At 32.6% G+C, this 18,720-nt stretch overlaps 1 protein-coding gene across 1 annotated transcript in view; it reads left to right on the forward strand.

Moving 5' to 3' along the window:
* Positions 1–918: 918 nt before the first annotated feature.
* LOC129755986 (putative inositol monophosphatase 3) overlaps positions 919–18,720 on the forward strand; it is a 190,549-nt gene continuing 172,747 nt past the window's right edge. The window contains exon 1 of the mRNA XM_055752734.1: positions 919–1,456. Within this exon, the coding sequence (XP_055608709.1) occupies positions 946–1,456 (511 nt within the window). The 5' untranslated portion in view covers positions 919–945. The remainder of the gene's footprint in view (positions 1,457–18,720) is intronic.

Raw genomic sequence — 18,720 nt, forward strand, 5'->3', positions numbered from 1 at the left:
GTCTGAAGATGTTCTCTCTAGGAATTTTTGTTTGGAATTCATTGCCGAGTATTTTGACGGTGAATGTCCCGATTTTAGTATATGACTGTCGTGACCGTGTCGTCACTTTCGGATGCATTTTTGCTTTCTGGAGATTTCGGTCGTTGCGAAGAACTAAAAAAAAATTAAATTTAACTTTCCCAATTTTCGCTATCTCCGATAGAAAACCTACTCAGTTACTCACCATTTACATTCGCCACATCTTGTCAAATAGTTCCATTGAATCCTATTGAGAGGAACGGCAGTTATAGGATCTTGTTTCGAAGTTTAATTTTTGTCAAAGATTTCCTCCGCTTACTGTACAGAAAGCCGTCAAGCTCTCAAATGAAACCTCGTACCATCCGGTGTACTCTTCCAATCTTCCAAACCATATATACACCATCAGAGCTGATATCGCAAATAGCTTTCGCTGTTCCAGTCAGCTTCAAATATACATAAATAAAATGGCTGCTTCCGGCTGGATCCAAGGTCGGATTTGAGAAAAACCAGGATGCAGAAACTCTGTGGACTATACACCTGAAATCACAAAGTTAAGTCAAACATTGAAGTTCAATTATCAAAATACATACCTTTTGTGAGATATTTATGTTGAAAACGTATTTAAAACGATGTAAAATTGAAATCAATATGAAGCGCGTAACGAATTTGAAAAACTTTTTTTCTTGACATCCCCGTTCAAAGCTTTCCAACAACAGCAAACTTTTTATACAGAGCATGAATAATCGCATTTTAGTTTGCTTATGTATATTGGCGACCCAAAACTACCCAAAATTGAATCGGGGAAATACAAATTTTGAGCAACGACCGATTAGTTATTATGAAGGTGTAATCGTAACACATTTTATGAATAAGTCAATTTTTCCGTGTAAATGAGGAGAAGAAGAAGAGGAAGAACATTCAGTAATCATGAATCTAGGTGGATCTATTCGGGTCAATAAATTTGGTGTTTTCATCATTGCGCTAATTTTATTAGTTTTTGTTTATTATTTATCAACCGGAAAATCTCGGAACTCAGGATACATATTGAACAAGAACCCCAATGAAGTAAATTTGCGCAAGTTGCTGATCGGATCGATACAAGCAGCCCAGCGAGGTGGCATTGAAGTGGTTGAAGTGTCCAAAAGTGAAGATTTCAAGATTCAGAGCAAAGGAAAAACCAAGGAAGGTGCCAAAGATCCGGTCACGGAGGCCGATTTCCGCTCCCACTGTGTGATGACGCAGGGTTTGCATCGAATATTTCCAAAGTTGAATATCGTTTCAGAGGAGGATAAAGGCAAACAAACTTGCTCGGACACCAAACCATTCGATTTGGATCCTACTGTCATACATGAAAATTCTATCGTCCCCGATGAAGTTATCTCAATAGAAGATGTTGTTGTGTGGATTGACCCTCTGGATGCAACACAGGAATACACGGGTAAATACTTATTAAATACAAGCAAATCTTCGTTTAATGACCTGATAATAAGATTGGTTCTCGAATGTGAAGAAAATTAAATTTATACAACAGTATTGTAAGCAATTTTGCGATTGGCTTACACAGTCTGAATCATTTTTTAGTAAGTAGGTAAAAAATTCTTTGCGTAAATACGTTGATCAGTCTCATTTTAGGGAACATTTGGTACATGTTATCAAAGATATTATATTCAAATTTTAAATGCCGGATAAAAAATAAGTTCATTATTTCTTTTCTGGATAACCATGTTAAAAATTTTGCTAGCTAATCTCTAGGGTATGAAGCTTCAATCTAAAATTATTTGTAACATGTATTTATCCTATAGATATATATATCTATATTTATATATATTTGTATATCTATATATATATATATAAAGCAATTTCTGTATGTTTGTTTGTTTGTTTGTCCTCTATAGACTCAACCGTCTTAAGAGCTAGAGATCTGAAATTTGGCATGGATGTTTATTAGGACCAGGAATGATGAAAAATGTTTTCAGATTTTCGGATGACCCCTTCTGAAGGGGGGCGTCCATAAAAGACAAATATTGTTTTCGCGATATTGACGTTATTTTTCGTCGGATTGTGTTGAAAATTTGCTTATGAGTATTTTAAAAGACGAACAATCGATTCTAGGTGTCAAATTTTATGTAAGGGGTCATCCAAAGGGGTCGTCCATATTAACAGTTTGCTGTTTTTGCGATTTTGACGTTATTAAACATCGTATTCATATGAAAATTGGTACACGATAGTTTTGAGTGACGTGCAATCGATTTGAGGTATAAAATTTAGTGTAAGGGGCTGGCAAAAGGGGTCGTCCAAATTAATTTTTTAATATCTTAGTGACATTTTCGCTTTTATACATCGGATTGGGATGAAAATTTTCAGATAGGAGTTATTAGGGGCAAACAATTGATTTTATATATCCAAATTGAAGTCAGGGGTCGGCCGAAGGGGTCGTCCATATCAACAATTCACTGTTAATGCGATATTGTCGTTATTTTACATCGGATTCAGATGAAAATTGGTACAAGAGAGTTTCGATTTCGATTTCAGGTATCAAATTCAGCGTAAGGTGCCGGCATCCATGTCGTCCATATTAACCTTTAAATACTTTTGCAATAACGTCGTTATCATACATCAGATTGGGATGAAAATTTCCCACGGTAGTTTTCAGGGAGAGGCAATCGATTTCAGATATCAAATCGACGGGAGGGGTCGTCCATATTAATTATTATTTCACTGCTTTTGGAAACATTGACGTTATTATGCAATGGATTGTTTTAAAAATTTGCACACATGAGTTTTTAGGGAAGGGCAATCGATTTCAGATATCAAAAACTGTTTAAAAGGCCACCGAAAGGGGTTTAAATTTTTGGCAATAATTGCGTTGTTATGCAACAATCGAGTCAAAATGTATACACGAGGTTTTTGGCACGTTCAATTGACTCCTTATTGCAAATTTATTAGCAGACAACATAACAAGTGATCGTCCAATATTTTTCCAATTATTACTAAACATTGAATTCGGAAGTGCATCTGGAAAATGGTTGGAAATTGGCGTATTTATACAAACTGTTAATGACATATTCCAAGTTGAAAGCGAAACGGAGTTCGTATGGGATCAGCTAGTACAGTGGTTTTCAAAGTGGTCCCTACCGCTCCCTTTGGGGCGTTGAAAGCTTCCAGGGGGGCGATGAGTTCAATTTTGAAATTTGGGGGGCGTTGAAAGGGCTCAGGGGGCGGTGAGGTCGTAATTCACATTTTCACAAATCACAACGAAGATTTGGAATAACAACGAGTAAGTTCGATTCATAACATTCATTCATTGCAGCCTTGAACATCAGGTTCAATACTAAAATATCTATAATTCCACAGAGCTGGAAGCATATTTTTATTCCAGTATCTCGATATTTTTTTCAATTTATCTAATAGGTTTTCTTGAATTGTCACAGCTATTGTACACGCTCTACATGTTGATCTTGTTTTGTAAGATTATGTTGGGTTATACTAAAAAATAATTAATATTAGATGGCAATGCTTGATAATTTTTAAAATGATTTGTCTCAAAAAACCTGCTAAACCGAAAAAAAAACCATCGAAAAAATTTGTGTTAAAGGCGTCATCTGTGATTTAGTGATAGATTTTTTGTAAATAAAATATGAAAGGATATTTTTTGATAGATTTATTACAATAAATTAAAAAATTCAATTGTGCAATAGACTGAATCGATTTGGGGTCATTTTCGAATTTCTCAAACTCTGGGATCTAAAAAGCTTCGTTTTGGTATCAACTCATCCATGTTTTTTTGCAGAATTTTTTAGTAACGTTTACATGAAAAAATTTGAACTTTTAGGTTTGTATGGGAAAATTGAATATGTTGTACTGAAAAATCAACTTTTTTTTTTGTTTTTTTCTGTGGAACCTAGCCTGCTTATGGTTTTTGTGCTAATATATAAGTTCTATAAATGAAATTTTCCGCTGAACAATTTAGACTTCAGGGTTTGAGAAATTAGAAAATGACCCCAAATCGACTCAGTCTATTTTGTAATTTTCCATGGATAAACTAAAAATTCAGTAATAAAGAAATAATACTATTTTTACGATATTTCATCGGCTTTGTTTTCAATAATGTAAATTAATGGTCAATATAGAATTTTGTTTAACAAAATTTAAGATATATGATTTTATATCAAAACAAACTAATCAGTTTAAGTAATTCTCAGGAAACTTTACATAAAATTGAGTGTTTAATGGAGGGTTGAAGGAAAATGAGGCCCTCGGAGCCAAAGGGGTTAAGTGAATAAATTTTGAGTCAAGTCTTACAACAACATATAGCCAAAAGCCAAAAAGGTTTTTCAATGATCCAGAATATAATTTTTTTTTAGACTTTTTCTATAAATTTTACCAGGGGGGCGTTGAGCTCGAAAATTTTGCAAAAGGGGGCGGTGAGTGAAAAAAGTTTGAAAACCACTGAGCTAGTATATCTATTATATAAAATTCTCTTGTAAGGGCTGTCCCAACGGTAGGTGCAAAACACGGTTTTCGACCACGCTAAAACATTTCGGCTGGCACCGGTGGCGTAAATTGCTGTTTTAGCACAGTTATCGATTTCAAAATTCCCAACAGTTATACGCCTTTGTTCCAAATTCAAGCAAATTTGGAACAGGATTTCAAAATATACGACAGACCGATTTAGACGTTTGGGGCTCACGCTGAGAAAATTTTAGCCAATGATGATTATTTTCACACATGTTTGGGTAGCATTGGGTGTAATAATTGTTTCTTTTTGAGAAGTTATTTGAATGCTTTTTCTCGCCAAAACCGGTCAATACGTAACACAAATTGAGAAAACATGTTAACAAAAACCATGTATCATTTATAAATAATTTATGTCAAACTATTCTTGACTTCATATTTCAATAAATAGCTTTTGGCCTCAACGGTGTTTGTAGTACTACTCCTCCGAAATGACCCAAACGATTCGAATGAAAGTATTTTTAGAATATTCTGTAGCCATGCGAATCGGTTTAAGGTACACCGGGGCAAGTGCAAACTCGAGGCAAGTGCAAACGATCAACTTTCCTCTGTTACAAAAAAATTAAAAAATATTTCTTCTTCAAGAAGTTGTTGTTGTTGTCCAAACCAACAATCTGACATAGATAAACTAAACTTTCTTTCAATTATTCAATAAAAACACGGCACTGTTTGATTACACACGAATTCAAGTGCGTACTAGACATGAAAAGTGTGTTTTTGTTTTGCTGTTTTTGGCTACAAAAAAGGGCATTCAAATCCGATTTTTCGTCGAAAGGTGGTGTTTGGGACTGATATTGAGGTGAAAGCAGAAAATTTATGATAAATTTTCAGTAGACCCTAAAAATTGTGAAAATAATATTCACTCCTGTCAACCCACACTGCAAACGCACCTTTAAGCCATGTTAGAGCACCTGCAACGGTTCAGGCGTAAATATTGGTTTTAAGTATACCAGTTTTAGCACAATTTGAAATTTTAGAATCGGCTAAAACACCCACTCCCCACCGGTGTGGTGTATATAGGAGCAAATTTAAAACGGAAACACTTTCATTGCAGACACTCAATAATTGAGAAGAAAAAACCCATTTTATTGGAAAAATTGCATAAGTTTTGAGTTTCACGGTTGATTGCCTTAAAATTAATTCTACGAATATTCTTTTTGACAAAACAATGATTTCAACTATTCTACCAGGATTTCATTAATTTAAAAGCAAAAATGACTACACAACGAGGAAAAAAGGTCAATTGAAACAATTCTTCAATTAATTCAATCAAATTGCTTTGAATCAATGGAATAAGGTTTTGTTAAAATGAAATGAAAAAGCATTTTTTCAAGTTATTGCTGACATTGATAAAGGAAACGAGAAATGTTTATTCCAAAGTCAAACGAAATTTTCCTTTGATTTGTCGACATTTTTGTTTGACAAAAACTTGTTTCACTAAATTGTAAATTTATGTATGGATACAAAAAATATACTGATATTGACGAGAACTCCGAGCAATCCATATGAAACTAAAAATCTCCCAATATCTCAAATAAAACAAAAATTATAGAACAAATAATAAACATTTATTTTACCTCATCGAAAAAGTATTAAAATTTTCTTTTCGTTTATTTTTTTCAAATTTTAGAATGCTGACTGGATTCACTAATTCGTCGAGCCCAAATGAAAAGCTTTTTATTTAATGATATTAAATCGAGAATAATGTGACATCTATTATTTATGCTTGATATGGTTTTTATTAACATCTATTCTCAATTTATATTACGTATAGGGTGGTTGAAGCGAAAAAAAAACATTCAGGGCTGTCCCAACGGTAGATACAAAACACGGTTTTCGACCACGCTAAAACTGTTCGTCCGGCACCGGTGGCGTAAATTGCTTTTTTAGCACAGTTATCGATTTCAAAATTCCCAACAGTTATACGCCTTTGTTCCAAATTCATGCAAATTTGGAACAGGATTTCAAAATATACGACAGATCGATTTAGTTCACGGTGAGAAAATTTTAGCCAACAATGATTTCTTTCACACATGTTTGAGTAACATTGGGTATGATAATAGTTTCTTTTTGAGATATTATTTGAATGTTTTTTTTTCGTTTCAACCAGCCTATACGTAACATAAATTGAGAATAGATGTTAATAAAAACCATAAGTATAAATAACAGATGTCACATTATTCTCGATTCAATATAATTAAATAAAAAGCTTTTCATTTGGGCTCGACGAATTAGTGAATCCAGTCAGCGTTCTAAAATTTGAAAAAAATAAACGAAAAGTAAATTTTAATACTTTTTCGATGAGGTAAAATAAATGTTTATTGTTTGTTCTTTAATTTGAATATAATTTGAATATCAGTGCAAATTAAAGATTTTTGTCAAAAGTTGTTAACAATATTTATTATCTACACGAACAATATATCATATTTCAGAGTTTTAATATAAAAACCGTGAAATATGATATGATATAAACTGACATGATTCTTAGAAAAAAATCCTTTCAATTTCTGACTAAAAAAGCCGTCTGCTACATTACAAAACTATACTGATAATCTTGAAAATTTTACTTAAGAATACATAAAATAAGCATGTTTGCCAGTCTCTTTAGTTGGCCCAAACAAAAGCACAAATATGTATAATAAATTTTTACCTATTTTCAAAAGGTATCTCGAAAACAAGAACTGGTGAACTAAATTAATATTTGGAATCAGCACCCCAAAATGAACGAATTTTTAAAAGAAAAATGATTTTTTTTTTTGTTTTAATTAAGCTTTTTTTCTCGCTGCGTATAGTCATTTTGGCTTTTAAAGCTTCGTTCAATCATATATAGATAAAAATCGGTTTCAACTGCGGTTTCTGCCAACTGGTAGTTGTTCAATGAGCCAATGTTTTGGTCGAAACTAGTCAGGTCGTTGTCAATGAAGCAAGTTGAAACTAGTCAAAATGGTCAAAACCGATCCATCTCGACAGGAGGTTTCGTTACGGCCTGGAAGAAATCGATCGAAGTCAATTGGAAAAAGAAAGGTATTCAATCGTCAATTTATTTCGATCAAACTTCATTGAAGTTTAAGTTAATGAAATCCTGGTAGAATAATGACGGTATAAAACTCAAAACTTAGCAATTTTTCTATTGAAATGAGTTTTTTTCTTCTCAATTATTGAGTGTTTGCAATAAAAGTGTACCCGTTTTAAATTTGCTATCACACCGGTGGGGAGCGCATGTTTTAGCCGATTCCAAAATTTAAAATTTTGCTAAAACTGGTATACCTAAAACCAATATTTGGACCTGAACCGTTGCAGGTGCTCTCAAATAATATCCCCAAAAGAAATTATTATCACACCCAATGTTACCCAAACATGTGTGAAAGAAATCATTGTTGGCTAAAATTTTCTCACCGTTTCTAAATCGGTCTGTCGTATATTTTGAAATCCTGTTCCAAATTTGCATTAATTTGGAACAAAGGCGTATAACTGTTGGGAATTTTGAAATCGATAACTGTGCTAAAACAGCAATTAACGCCACCGGTGCCAGCCGAAATGTTTTAGCGTGGTCGAAAACCGTGTTTTGCATCTACCGTTGGGACAGCCCTTACATCAGACATTAAAAAAAAAAAATCATCTCAAAAATGGTTCAGCATTATATTAGAGCACCTGCAACGGTTCAGGTATAAATATTGGTTTTAAGTATACCAGTTTTAGCTAAATTTAAAATTTTAGAATCGGCTAAAACACCCACTCCCCACCGGTGTAGGAGCAAATTTAAAACGGAAACACTTTCATTGCAGACACTCAATAATTGAGAAGAAAAAACCCATTTTATTAGAAAAATTGCATAAGTTTTGAGTTTCACGGTTAATTGTCTTAAAATTAATTCTACGAATATTCTTTTTGACAGAACAATGATTTCAACTATTCTACCAGGATTTCATTTATTTAAAAGCAAAAATGACTACACAACGAGGAAAAAAGGTCAATTGAAACAATTCTTCAATTAATTCAATCAAATTGCTTTGAATCAATGGAATAAGGTTTTTTTCAAAAATGAAATGAAAAAGCAATTTTTTTCAAGTTAGGCTGGAACAAATATCAATTTCTTCTTTTGTCATCCACCCCTTCGAAATTTCCAAAATCCCGAAGGGGGGAATAAATAAAGTTTGAAGTATTTTAAGTAAATTTCTAATAAAAATTCCAATATCCGAAAGATTACAAGACCAAGAACCAAATTTTGGCAGATGGAAGTTAATTCACATTATGTATTCTTGATTTTAATAAATTTTTCGATAAAAAAAAACTTGATTCATAGGTTTTATGCAATAATATAGTATACAATTTGGTTGCGTACAAGCTTTCGTGCAATTTATTCCAATTTATTTGTTTTTCGCATTATTTTTTATTGTCCCCCCCCCCCCCCCCCTCGCAATGTTCCAACTCCGAGTGACAAAAGAAGGATTTGAAATTTGTTCCGGCCTTATTGCTGACATTGATAAAGGAAATGAGAAATGTTTATCAAAACGTCAAAGGAAATTTTCCTTTGATTTGTCGACATTTCTGTTTGACAAAAACTTCTTTCACTTCGTAAATTTATGTATGGATACAGAAAAATATGCTGATATTGACGAAAACTCAGAGCAATCTATACGGAACTAAAAATCTCTCAATATCTCAAATAAAACAAAAATTATAGAACAAACAATAAACATTTAAACCTCATCGAAAAAGTATTGAAATTTTCTTTTCGTTTATTTTTTTTTTTAAATTTTAGAACGCTGACTGGATTCACTAATTCGTCGAGCCTAAATGAAAAGCTTTTTATTTAATTATAATAAATCGAGAATAATGTGACATCTATTATTTATACTTGATATGGTTTTTATTAACATCTATTCTCAATTTATGTTAGGCCGATGACATAGTGAGTGCGATGCGATGCGAATTGGTGGAAAATTTACGGACGCAGCCAGTCTTCCGAAAATCAATCAAAACAAACACTCAGGATGCGTTTCCTGTTGGAAACATTCAGATTGTATAATGGGATAGCGCCTCTCGCAACTGCTTCGCCTGGCTGGTATGCAATCTCGATCAGCGCTCCTATCAGCTATGCAAACCGAGTCGCATCATTCAGAATCATCGGTTTAGCAAACATCGTATATCGGAGATGAGTGAGATACAAACTGATCCATTCTGAATGTAGCTCACTCAGTATCTGCCTGAATTATATGAAATTCAAAATTATTTTTTGCAGGACGAGAAAAATCAAACAGTTGTGCGGGACACCATAAATTCTCAGTAGTTTTAACGTGACGGACGACAGTTTAATAAGAGAACTTGTAAAATTTGAAAAACATGGCGAAAGTGAACATCTTTCCCTCACAAACACAACTTCAATTTGATTTTGATCATACTGATGTTAAAAAACGTTATAACAACAAATAAATTTATTAATTTGCTATATATCAAATCAAACAAAATACGCTAATGATCGGCTTCATGTATCACTCACTCACTGCCTGATCCATTCACTCCGGATCGAAGACCAACAAGATTCGCCATATGCATTGCGCATTGGTGAGATTCCAATTTGATGATGGTGCTGCACTGTTTTGACAGCAAGCATCGTACGAGGTGATCTGTATTTTAGCGATGAATTGAACGATCGATGATCGGGTAGGTCCAGTAGCAATCAATAACGAAACCCGACCGTTGTACGTTCAGGTGCGAAGTGCAATCAGAAACATTAATTGAAAATGAGTGATATTCGGAACACTGGACGCAGCCTACGCGAACTCGAGCGGCGGAACAAATTGACATCTGCTTCGCCGCGTTGAGTATGTCAGGTTTAAGCGATTCACATACATTTTCATCAAATGTGGTTCACCGCATTGAATCGCATTCACCGCATCGCATCGCATCGTATTCACTATGTCATCGGCCTTACTTATAGGTCGAATTCACAGTGCGCGCGAAGCGAAGTGCGAACCGAATTTCTAATTCGCGCGGAAAACCGCTTCTCATTGAAACACGTTGAAAAAAACATCGACCGGCCACAGTGCAAGCGAATTCTTGTGCGAAGACCCGACTCGATCGCGCGAATTCATTCTGTTCATCCGGACATACACTGAAAATATTCTCTCGGATATTTTGTATCGCAAATGATTATTTATCAAAAAATCTTTTGCAAAAGTATATTTATTTAATTATCATTGCCGTTTCTGTGTTGGTTATGAAAAATGCACGGTATTTTAGCACGGATTTTCGAAAAAAAACGCGGTTGTTTCAGTCTTTTTCATTTGAAACAAATTCTTACTGGCAATAAACGACCGGTGTCATGAAAGCCCCACAATATTTGTATATGGTGAAGGGGCTGAACGGATAGAAGTTGAAATTCGTTGTCCGACGCCATCTTGAAATCCAATATGGCCCCTTCGACTCAACTTTAAAATGCTGGAAGTGACTGAAAAGCACATGAAACTCCCACAATATGGGTTTTAGATGAAAGTGCTCAATAAGTAGAAGTCGAATTTGGCTGTCCGACGCCATCTTTTAATCAAAGATGGCGATTTCCGCTTAATTCAAAATGCTGTAAATAACTGAAAATCGCGGGATCCATTCACAATATAAGAAATGAGTAAAAGTGATCAAAAATTACATGAAAAATGACTGACAAAGTTAAACAAAAATTTTGAAAAGACTGCAAAAAATCACTGAAAGAAATAAAAAAAATATGACAAGTGTTATATAAATGAAGTAATATTGACAAACATATAACCAAACTGTGGAAAAATATGAATAACTATATTACTAAAATTTTAAATATGACAAAAATATGACAAACGAAATAGTGACAAATGACAACACTTTGAAAAAACACGACAAATGTGGTAAAAAAATATGACAAATATTACAAAAATTAGAGAAAAATATGAGGAAAAAATCACAAAAATGGCAAAACTATGACAAATGAGAAAAAAATATATGACAAAATTATAATCAAAATTTGACAATAAAATGACCTGGCAGAACTAATATAAGGACAAATATTTGACAACAAATTTACAAAACTGACAAAATAATAATAAAAAAAATACAATAAAATCACAAAAATCTGACAAACATATATAAAACTATAAAAAAATTATTACATAAGTGGTAAAAATATGTCAAAAATTTGACATAAAAATGAAAAAATGACTAAGTTCTGAAAAAAATATGACAAAAAATTGACAAAATAATGACAAAAATTTGATAAAATTATGAAGAATGAAATAAAAATATAACAAAATACTTTCAAATATATGTAAGAAAAATGATAAAATGATGACAAATACGACTTTAAAATTACAAAATTTCAACAAAAAAAATGACAAATCCGAACATATAATGATGAATATGTTACAAATATTTGGCAAATATGACGAACAAATGACAAAATCAAGACAAATCTATGGGCTTGTGATATGTGTAACTCAGTTGGCAAGTTAATTCCCTCCTAAGCCAATGTCCGTGTGTTCAAATACAAGAGTAATTAACTATAACTATAGTAACTATAAAAAAAATAAATAAAATCAAATGAACAAAAAATCTGACAGAACTATGACAAAAATACGACAAATGAAAACATGGCAAAATTATGATAAAAATTAAAGAAAATGACAGAAATCCTACAGTACTATAACTATCTTTGCCAATTTTGTTTTATCATAGTTTTGTTACATTTTTATCATATTTTTTTCATAGCTTTGTTGCATATATTTTAATCTTATTTGAAAGATTTTTGTCACCTTTGCCATATTTTTATCAAATTTTTGTCAGTGTTTCGTAATTTTTGTTGTTATAATATTGTAATTTTTTCACCTTTGCCATATTTTTATCAAAGTTTTTTCAGCGTTTAGTAATTTTTGTTATTATAATATTGTGATTTTTTTCCATAACTTTGTTATGTTTCTGTCATAGTTTTGGTACATTTTTTTTGCGATTTTCAGTCATTTAAAATATTTTAAAGTTGAGCGGAAGCCGCCGTATTGAATTTTAAGATGGCGTTCCATAGCGTCAGACTGCAAAATTTGACTTTTACTAATTGATTCCTTTCACCTAATACCCAAATTATGGGTGTTTTATGCGATTTTCAGTCATTTATAGCATTTTGATGTTAGGCTGAAGCCGCCATCTTGGATTTGGGCGTCATAAATCTATTCTCCGACGTCCTCATAAAGTCCAGGCACCTAGTATTCTTGTCCTTAAGATTCCTTTTCATAATCCCTGCGGTCCTAGAACGCGCAAGGTTTTTTTCCGAGGTTTTCCGGAATTAACGTGGTTTTTCAGAACTTACGCGGATTAGTTTTTTTGCGCGGTACATCTCGATCACAGTTTTGATTCTGCAAATTAATGTGCAAAATTTTTTTCACGCGTGATTAATTTTTGCAAAACACCGAACGTTTTTTTCAGTGTTGAACCGCATCGCAATTCGCGTGCACTGTGGCCGGCCTTCAAAAACGAACTTGCGAAATTCATCCGGTGAATGAATATTTCGCAGTTCGCTTCGCGCTCACTGTGTTTGTACACGGAAAATAATAAAAAGGTAAAATTTACCGAGACAGCAAAGGTGAACGCTCGCAAAAGCCAAAAAGGTAACTTCTACCTTTTCGAGGTGAAACTCACCTCACAGCGAGGTAAAATATACCTGAAACGAAGAATGAAAAAAGGTACAATTCACCGAGAAAAAATGTGAATCCAAAAAAGGTAAATTTTACCTCGTAGCGAGGTGAAGTTCACCTGAATTGAGCTGAATCAAAAAGTATAATCCACCTAGAAAGAAAGGTAAATCCAAATAAGGTAAAACTTACCTCGTAGCGAGGTGAAGTTGACCTGGATTGAGCTAAACAAATCGGTACAAATCATCTCGAAAAAAAGTAACTATTTGACGAATCCGTTTATTGAGGTTAAGCTGTTTTGCCGTTTAGGAACAAGTTTTGCTTCGTGCACAATATGTGAAAATCGGAACAAAATGGTAAGTGTTTTCTAAGATTTCATTTAGTTGTGCTGGTTCTCTTCATAATACTTTGCTTTTGTTTCAGATCGGCCCAAAGAGCTTCGTGTTGTATTCCCGTCAGCCTTCAGATATTATTCCGGAAAAGCCGGATCTGACAAGCTTGGCGAACAAAGGACTTGCCTCAACAATTTTTGAAGAACACGGTGATATATTTCAAAAATAAATATTAGGTAACAGTCCTTATTTATTTCAAATAAATACCATTTTTTATGAATTGTGTTTTTTTTTAAATTAATTTAATTGAAGAAACCAATCAAACAAACTAGCATTTACCTTTTAAATCAGTGAATGGGAAAACGGTATTATTTACTATTTAGCTAGGTGAATGAGAAAATGGTAAAATCTACCTTTTTGCTAGGTGAATTGAAAAAAGGTAAAATTTACCTTTTTGCTAGGTGAATGAAAAAAAGGTAAAATTTACCTCGAAAGAGGGGTGGAAAAAATTCACCTCGCAAAAAGGTAAATTTTACCTTTTTTTTATTTTCCGTGTACCCATAGGCTGGTTGAAGCGAAAAAAAACATTCAAATAATATCTCAAAAAGAAATTATTATCACACCCAATGTTACCCAAACATGTGTGAAAGAAATCATTGTTGGCTAAAATTTTCTCACCGTGAACTAAATCGGTCTGTCGTATATTTTGAAATCCTGTTCCAAATTTGCATGAATTTGGAACAAAGGCGTATAACTGTTGGGAATTTTGAAATCGATAACTGTGCTAAAACAGCAATATACGCCACCGGTGCCAGCCGAAATGTTTTAGCGTGGTCGAAAACCGTGTTTTGCATCTACCGTTGGGACAGCCCTTAGAGAGGTCAGAAAGGGTGTCCAAAGTGTTGTATCTGAAGCGGATATTCAAAATTCCCCAATGCCTTGGCAAATGAAGGTCTTTTGCTTCAAACAACAGTCAGCAAAACTGAAGTTCCAAAAAGTAATTAATATAGCAGAAAAACAGCAAATACATAAAAAAAAGTTGATAAAACATACCGGAACATGTATTAAATTCGTTTTAGTAACGATACACTGATGCATCTTTGAATAAGTTTGGAAAAAGCATTGCGTTTGCACTTGCCCCCATAAACGGGGCAAGTGCAAACTTAGAAATTTTTTCACAAAAGTGCCGTTACTTTTTACCAACATTTTTTAATTTTTCACTTTCTACGGGAATTTGTTGAGAACAATTTTAATGATGCAACGAACGATAATTGATAATTTTTGAAGATTTACATATTCTTCTAGGACATGTGAAAGTTGAACTATGGTGAAAACCGTTTGCACTTGCCCCGGTGTACCTTATATCGAATAAAAACAACACAAAGTCGCATCAATTGTCCGTAATTATTAAATTTGTAGTTTTTTGAATGAAATGAAAGTCATGGCTTCCATTTTTCCGAGATTTTTTTTTCCCTGGGGCGGTTTGTTTTTCGTCTCCAAGGTCGAGGCGTCGCGATCTGACGTCGTTAGACGATAATAACCATGACATAGCATACTGATCAGTGAGAATATTTTGGCGCGTATTTCTCAACCAAGCATATTTTCAATGCAAATGGTGGCGATATGATACCTTGATGTGATTTTTTTTTTGTTCTTGATTCCTAGCTCATTTCTACAGCACATGGTTATGAATGACGCCTAGATGTGATTCAGGTTGGCATTTTGCTGATCGAATAAAACATATAATATTTGTTTTGCCAAAATCTGAAATTGAAAAGTCAGGCGTCCATTTTTAGAGATTTTCTTTTCTTCGAGGGGTTTGTTTTTCGTTTCCATGGGCGAGGCGTCGCTAGTTAACGTCGTTGCAAGATAATAGTAACCAAAGTATACTGTTCATTGATCGCTGGAAAAATTAAAAAATTAGGCAACTATTTCTCAACCAAGTACCTATATTTCTTATGCACGTGGGGGCGATATGCAACCTAGATGTGTTTTTTTCTTGCTTATTTGTACACAGCACATGGTACCTAATAAATGACACCTAGATGTGACACGGATTGATATTTTATCGATCGAATCAAAACCATATAAACGATTTCAAATATTAAAACCATTTTTAATTCGTGTTAATTTAAGTAGTAAATTGTTGTCCAAAAATATGAATTTGGTATAGATAAATATGAAATTATGGTATGACACTTTGCGGACGTTTGAAAATAAGAAATTGGGAAGCTTTACATTCAATTTCCTATAATCCAAAACGCCTAGAACACTAGACACATTAACTGAACAAGAATCTATTCTATTCTATTTTGTGTATTTATAGAGGATTTTAACCAACTTGGTCATTCGTCTTCTCAACAAGAGTCTGTTCTTTGAAATAGATTAGATAGGATTGAAGTTTTAAAAGGCCGAATGAACTATTTGATTTTTTGCAAACGTAAATTGAAGTTATCAATAAAATAATCTACTTTTTAATGACAAAAAGTGAGAATAAGCATTTTCTGGAAGAATTTTCAAATAAGAAAGTAGACTAGAGCAAGTGCAAACTATCAACTTTTACAAAAAATGTATACATTATTTCTCCATCTAAATCATATTTGGGCCCAAAAAAAATTTGATTAAATAAACTTAACTCTTTTTTTTAAATAATTCACCAAAAAACTGTTTACACGTTAACTGTTTGTTTACACACAATTCAAGTACAAACTTAACATGAAAAGTGTGTTTTTGTTTTACATATTTTGGATATATAGAAGACACTTTTGATTCACTTTTTTGTTGAAAAGTTTTTTTGTGATTGATATTCCAGGGGCAGCAGATTTTTATGATGAACTTTTAATATAACCTGAAAGTGTTAAAAATAATATTAATTCCTGTAATTTCTTAGGTGGAACAAGTGAAAACGCGCCTTTTAGCTATGAAACCTCTACAGTTTAAGAATTTTATCTCCAGAATGGCCAGAAAGGATATCCCGAGTGTTGAATCTGAAGCGGATATTCAAAATTATTATAAAGGTCTTTGTAAATCAAGGCCTTTTGGTTGAACAGCATTCAGTGAAATTGAAGTACCAAGCATTAATTTATTCCGGAGAAAAACTTAGGATATAGCAATTAAAGTTGATAAAACAGACAAACAAGAACAAGTATTAAATAATTTTTTTAAATAAGTTTTTTCACTGACGCATCTGAAAAAGACCTATGTGTTTTCACTTGCCCCAATAAATGGGACAAATGTATACTTCGATATTTCTTATTTCTTTTTGTCAACATAACTAATTTTTTTTTTTGAAAAAATACTAGGGTGGTCTAACCGGTTTTACCGAAACCGGTAAAACCGTCCATTTTCCAATACCGGAAATACCGACTTCTGAGACGGTAAAAAACCGGTATTTCCGGTAAATTTTTCGTCATTCTCTGGCACTGTAATTAAATTTATACAGCTAAATGTTTTTTTTTTACAAAATATGTATGAATACAAATACTCATATTTTGCTCAATTAGTTTCAAACTTTAAGCTCAATAAACTTTACTACAAGGTTTATGTGAGATTTGATTATTGCTAAAACTTGCCGATGTAACTTTTTAAATTAAAGCTACAGTGGTGTTTAAAAGAGCATTGACAAGCTGCCATCTCTCTCTCTCAGATTACATTTTTTCATGTAACTTTACACATTTCAGTTAAGCTATCGAAATAACGCTCCACAATAAAGACTGTACAAGTGTACAATGACTGAAAAAAGATGCAGCTAGAAGAAATTTAAGAATGCTTTACAATAATCACTGTAGTTTTCATTGAAAAACTGGAATTTGGTCAAAAGATGCAAAAATGTTTTTTCTATGAACAGGCAAAGTTTATCAAAATCGTTCTAAGCGGTGCCGGGCTTTAAAAAAATTCAAAACCAAATATGTTGAAAATTGATTAGAAACTTCCTGCTTTGTTTTAAAACATAAAATGTTTCAACAGGGTCAGCATTTAAACACATGTTCAAATGTTTGTATGAAATTTCTCTATCAATATTTTCAAGTAAATTTATGAAACAAAGCAGTAACAAAGTTTTTATAAATTTGCAATAGTATAAGCAACAAAGAGCGTATTGATCAGATCCAAACAACTATTTTTATTGGTGAATTTCGACAGGTTTTTTAAATATATTTTTATTTCTATTTGTTCGTTAAAATTTTGGAAAGGCAAACTTCATGCGATCACGACCTAGGTTGTGGGAAAAACATCCGTTTTTGAGACAACAATAATCTTTAATTTTGTGAGTCAATCATAAACATTGTGAAAGTGTTTTCAGTATTGTTTAGTAATTAATTGGGTCATTGTTTTAACGATTTTTTTTGTATATCAAATTTCATATCATGTTCATGAAAGACTATAAAAACTTTTACTAAATCTGTTAAATCTTTTCTTCAATTTGAATACTGTTCTACAGAGTTTACGACTAAAAATCGTCGAAAATTATATGAAACTTCTATAATTTCTGCAAACCAAATGCGAAATTATAATAATTAAATGACGATGATAAATATTATGATAATCATGAGGGTAGTGGTAGATTTATGACATAAAGATAATTTAAAGGACCATCTTTTTCAATTGAAAATGTTGCAAAATCTATTGCGTTATAAATTCAGAGCATTTTATGCCATTACTACTGTAATTTGACGAATCCTTTTCATAAATTCGATAAACTTTGAAAAATACCGGTTTTACCGGTTTTATCGGTTTTATAAATTACAAATACCGAAATACCATATTTGGGAAAAACCGGTAAATCCGACCACCCTAAAAAATACCTTTTTTCAGAAATATGAAAGTAGAACTGTGGTGATTTTCTTTAGGATTTAACCGGTGTTTCATTTTTGAAAATTAAGATTTACAGTAAAAAAGTCAATATATTTTTTTAAAGGTTTTGTTTATATGATAATTTCCAGGAATCAAAATGAACTCATGAAACCATCGAAGCCTGAACAGATTATTTCTTTTCGATCTATTAAATTTAAAAAAATCTGCATTTCAATTGAATGTATTAAATCTTAAAAATATAACGTAATCCTAAATGAAACCGCAGATCACCATCAACAATGTTCAGGAAATTTTGAAATCAGAACTGCTTCAATTAAAATCTTTAAAATAATGGGTGAATATATCTAAACATATATTTTCCTCTTTTCAAAACCAATCGTTATATATATATATAT

Source organism: Uranotaenia lowii, chromosome 1 (assembly GCF_029784155.1).
Source record: "Uranotaenia lowii strain MFRU-FL chromosome 1, ASM2978415v1, whole genome shotgun sequence".
Classification (NCBI taxonomy): Eukaryota; Metazoa; Arthropoda; class Insecta; order Diptera; family Culicidae; genus Uranotaenia; species Uranotaenia lowii.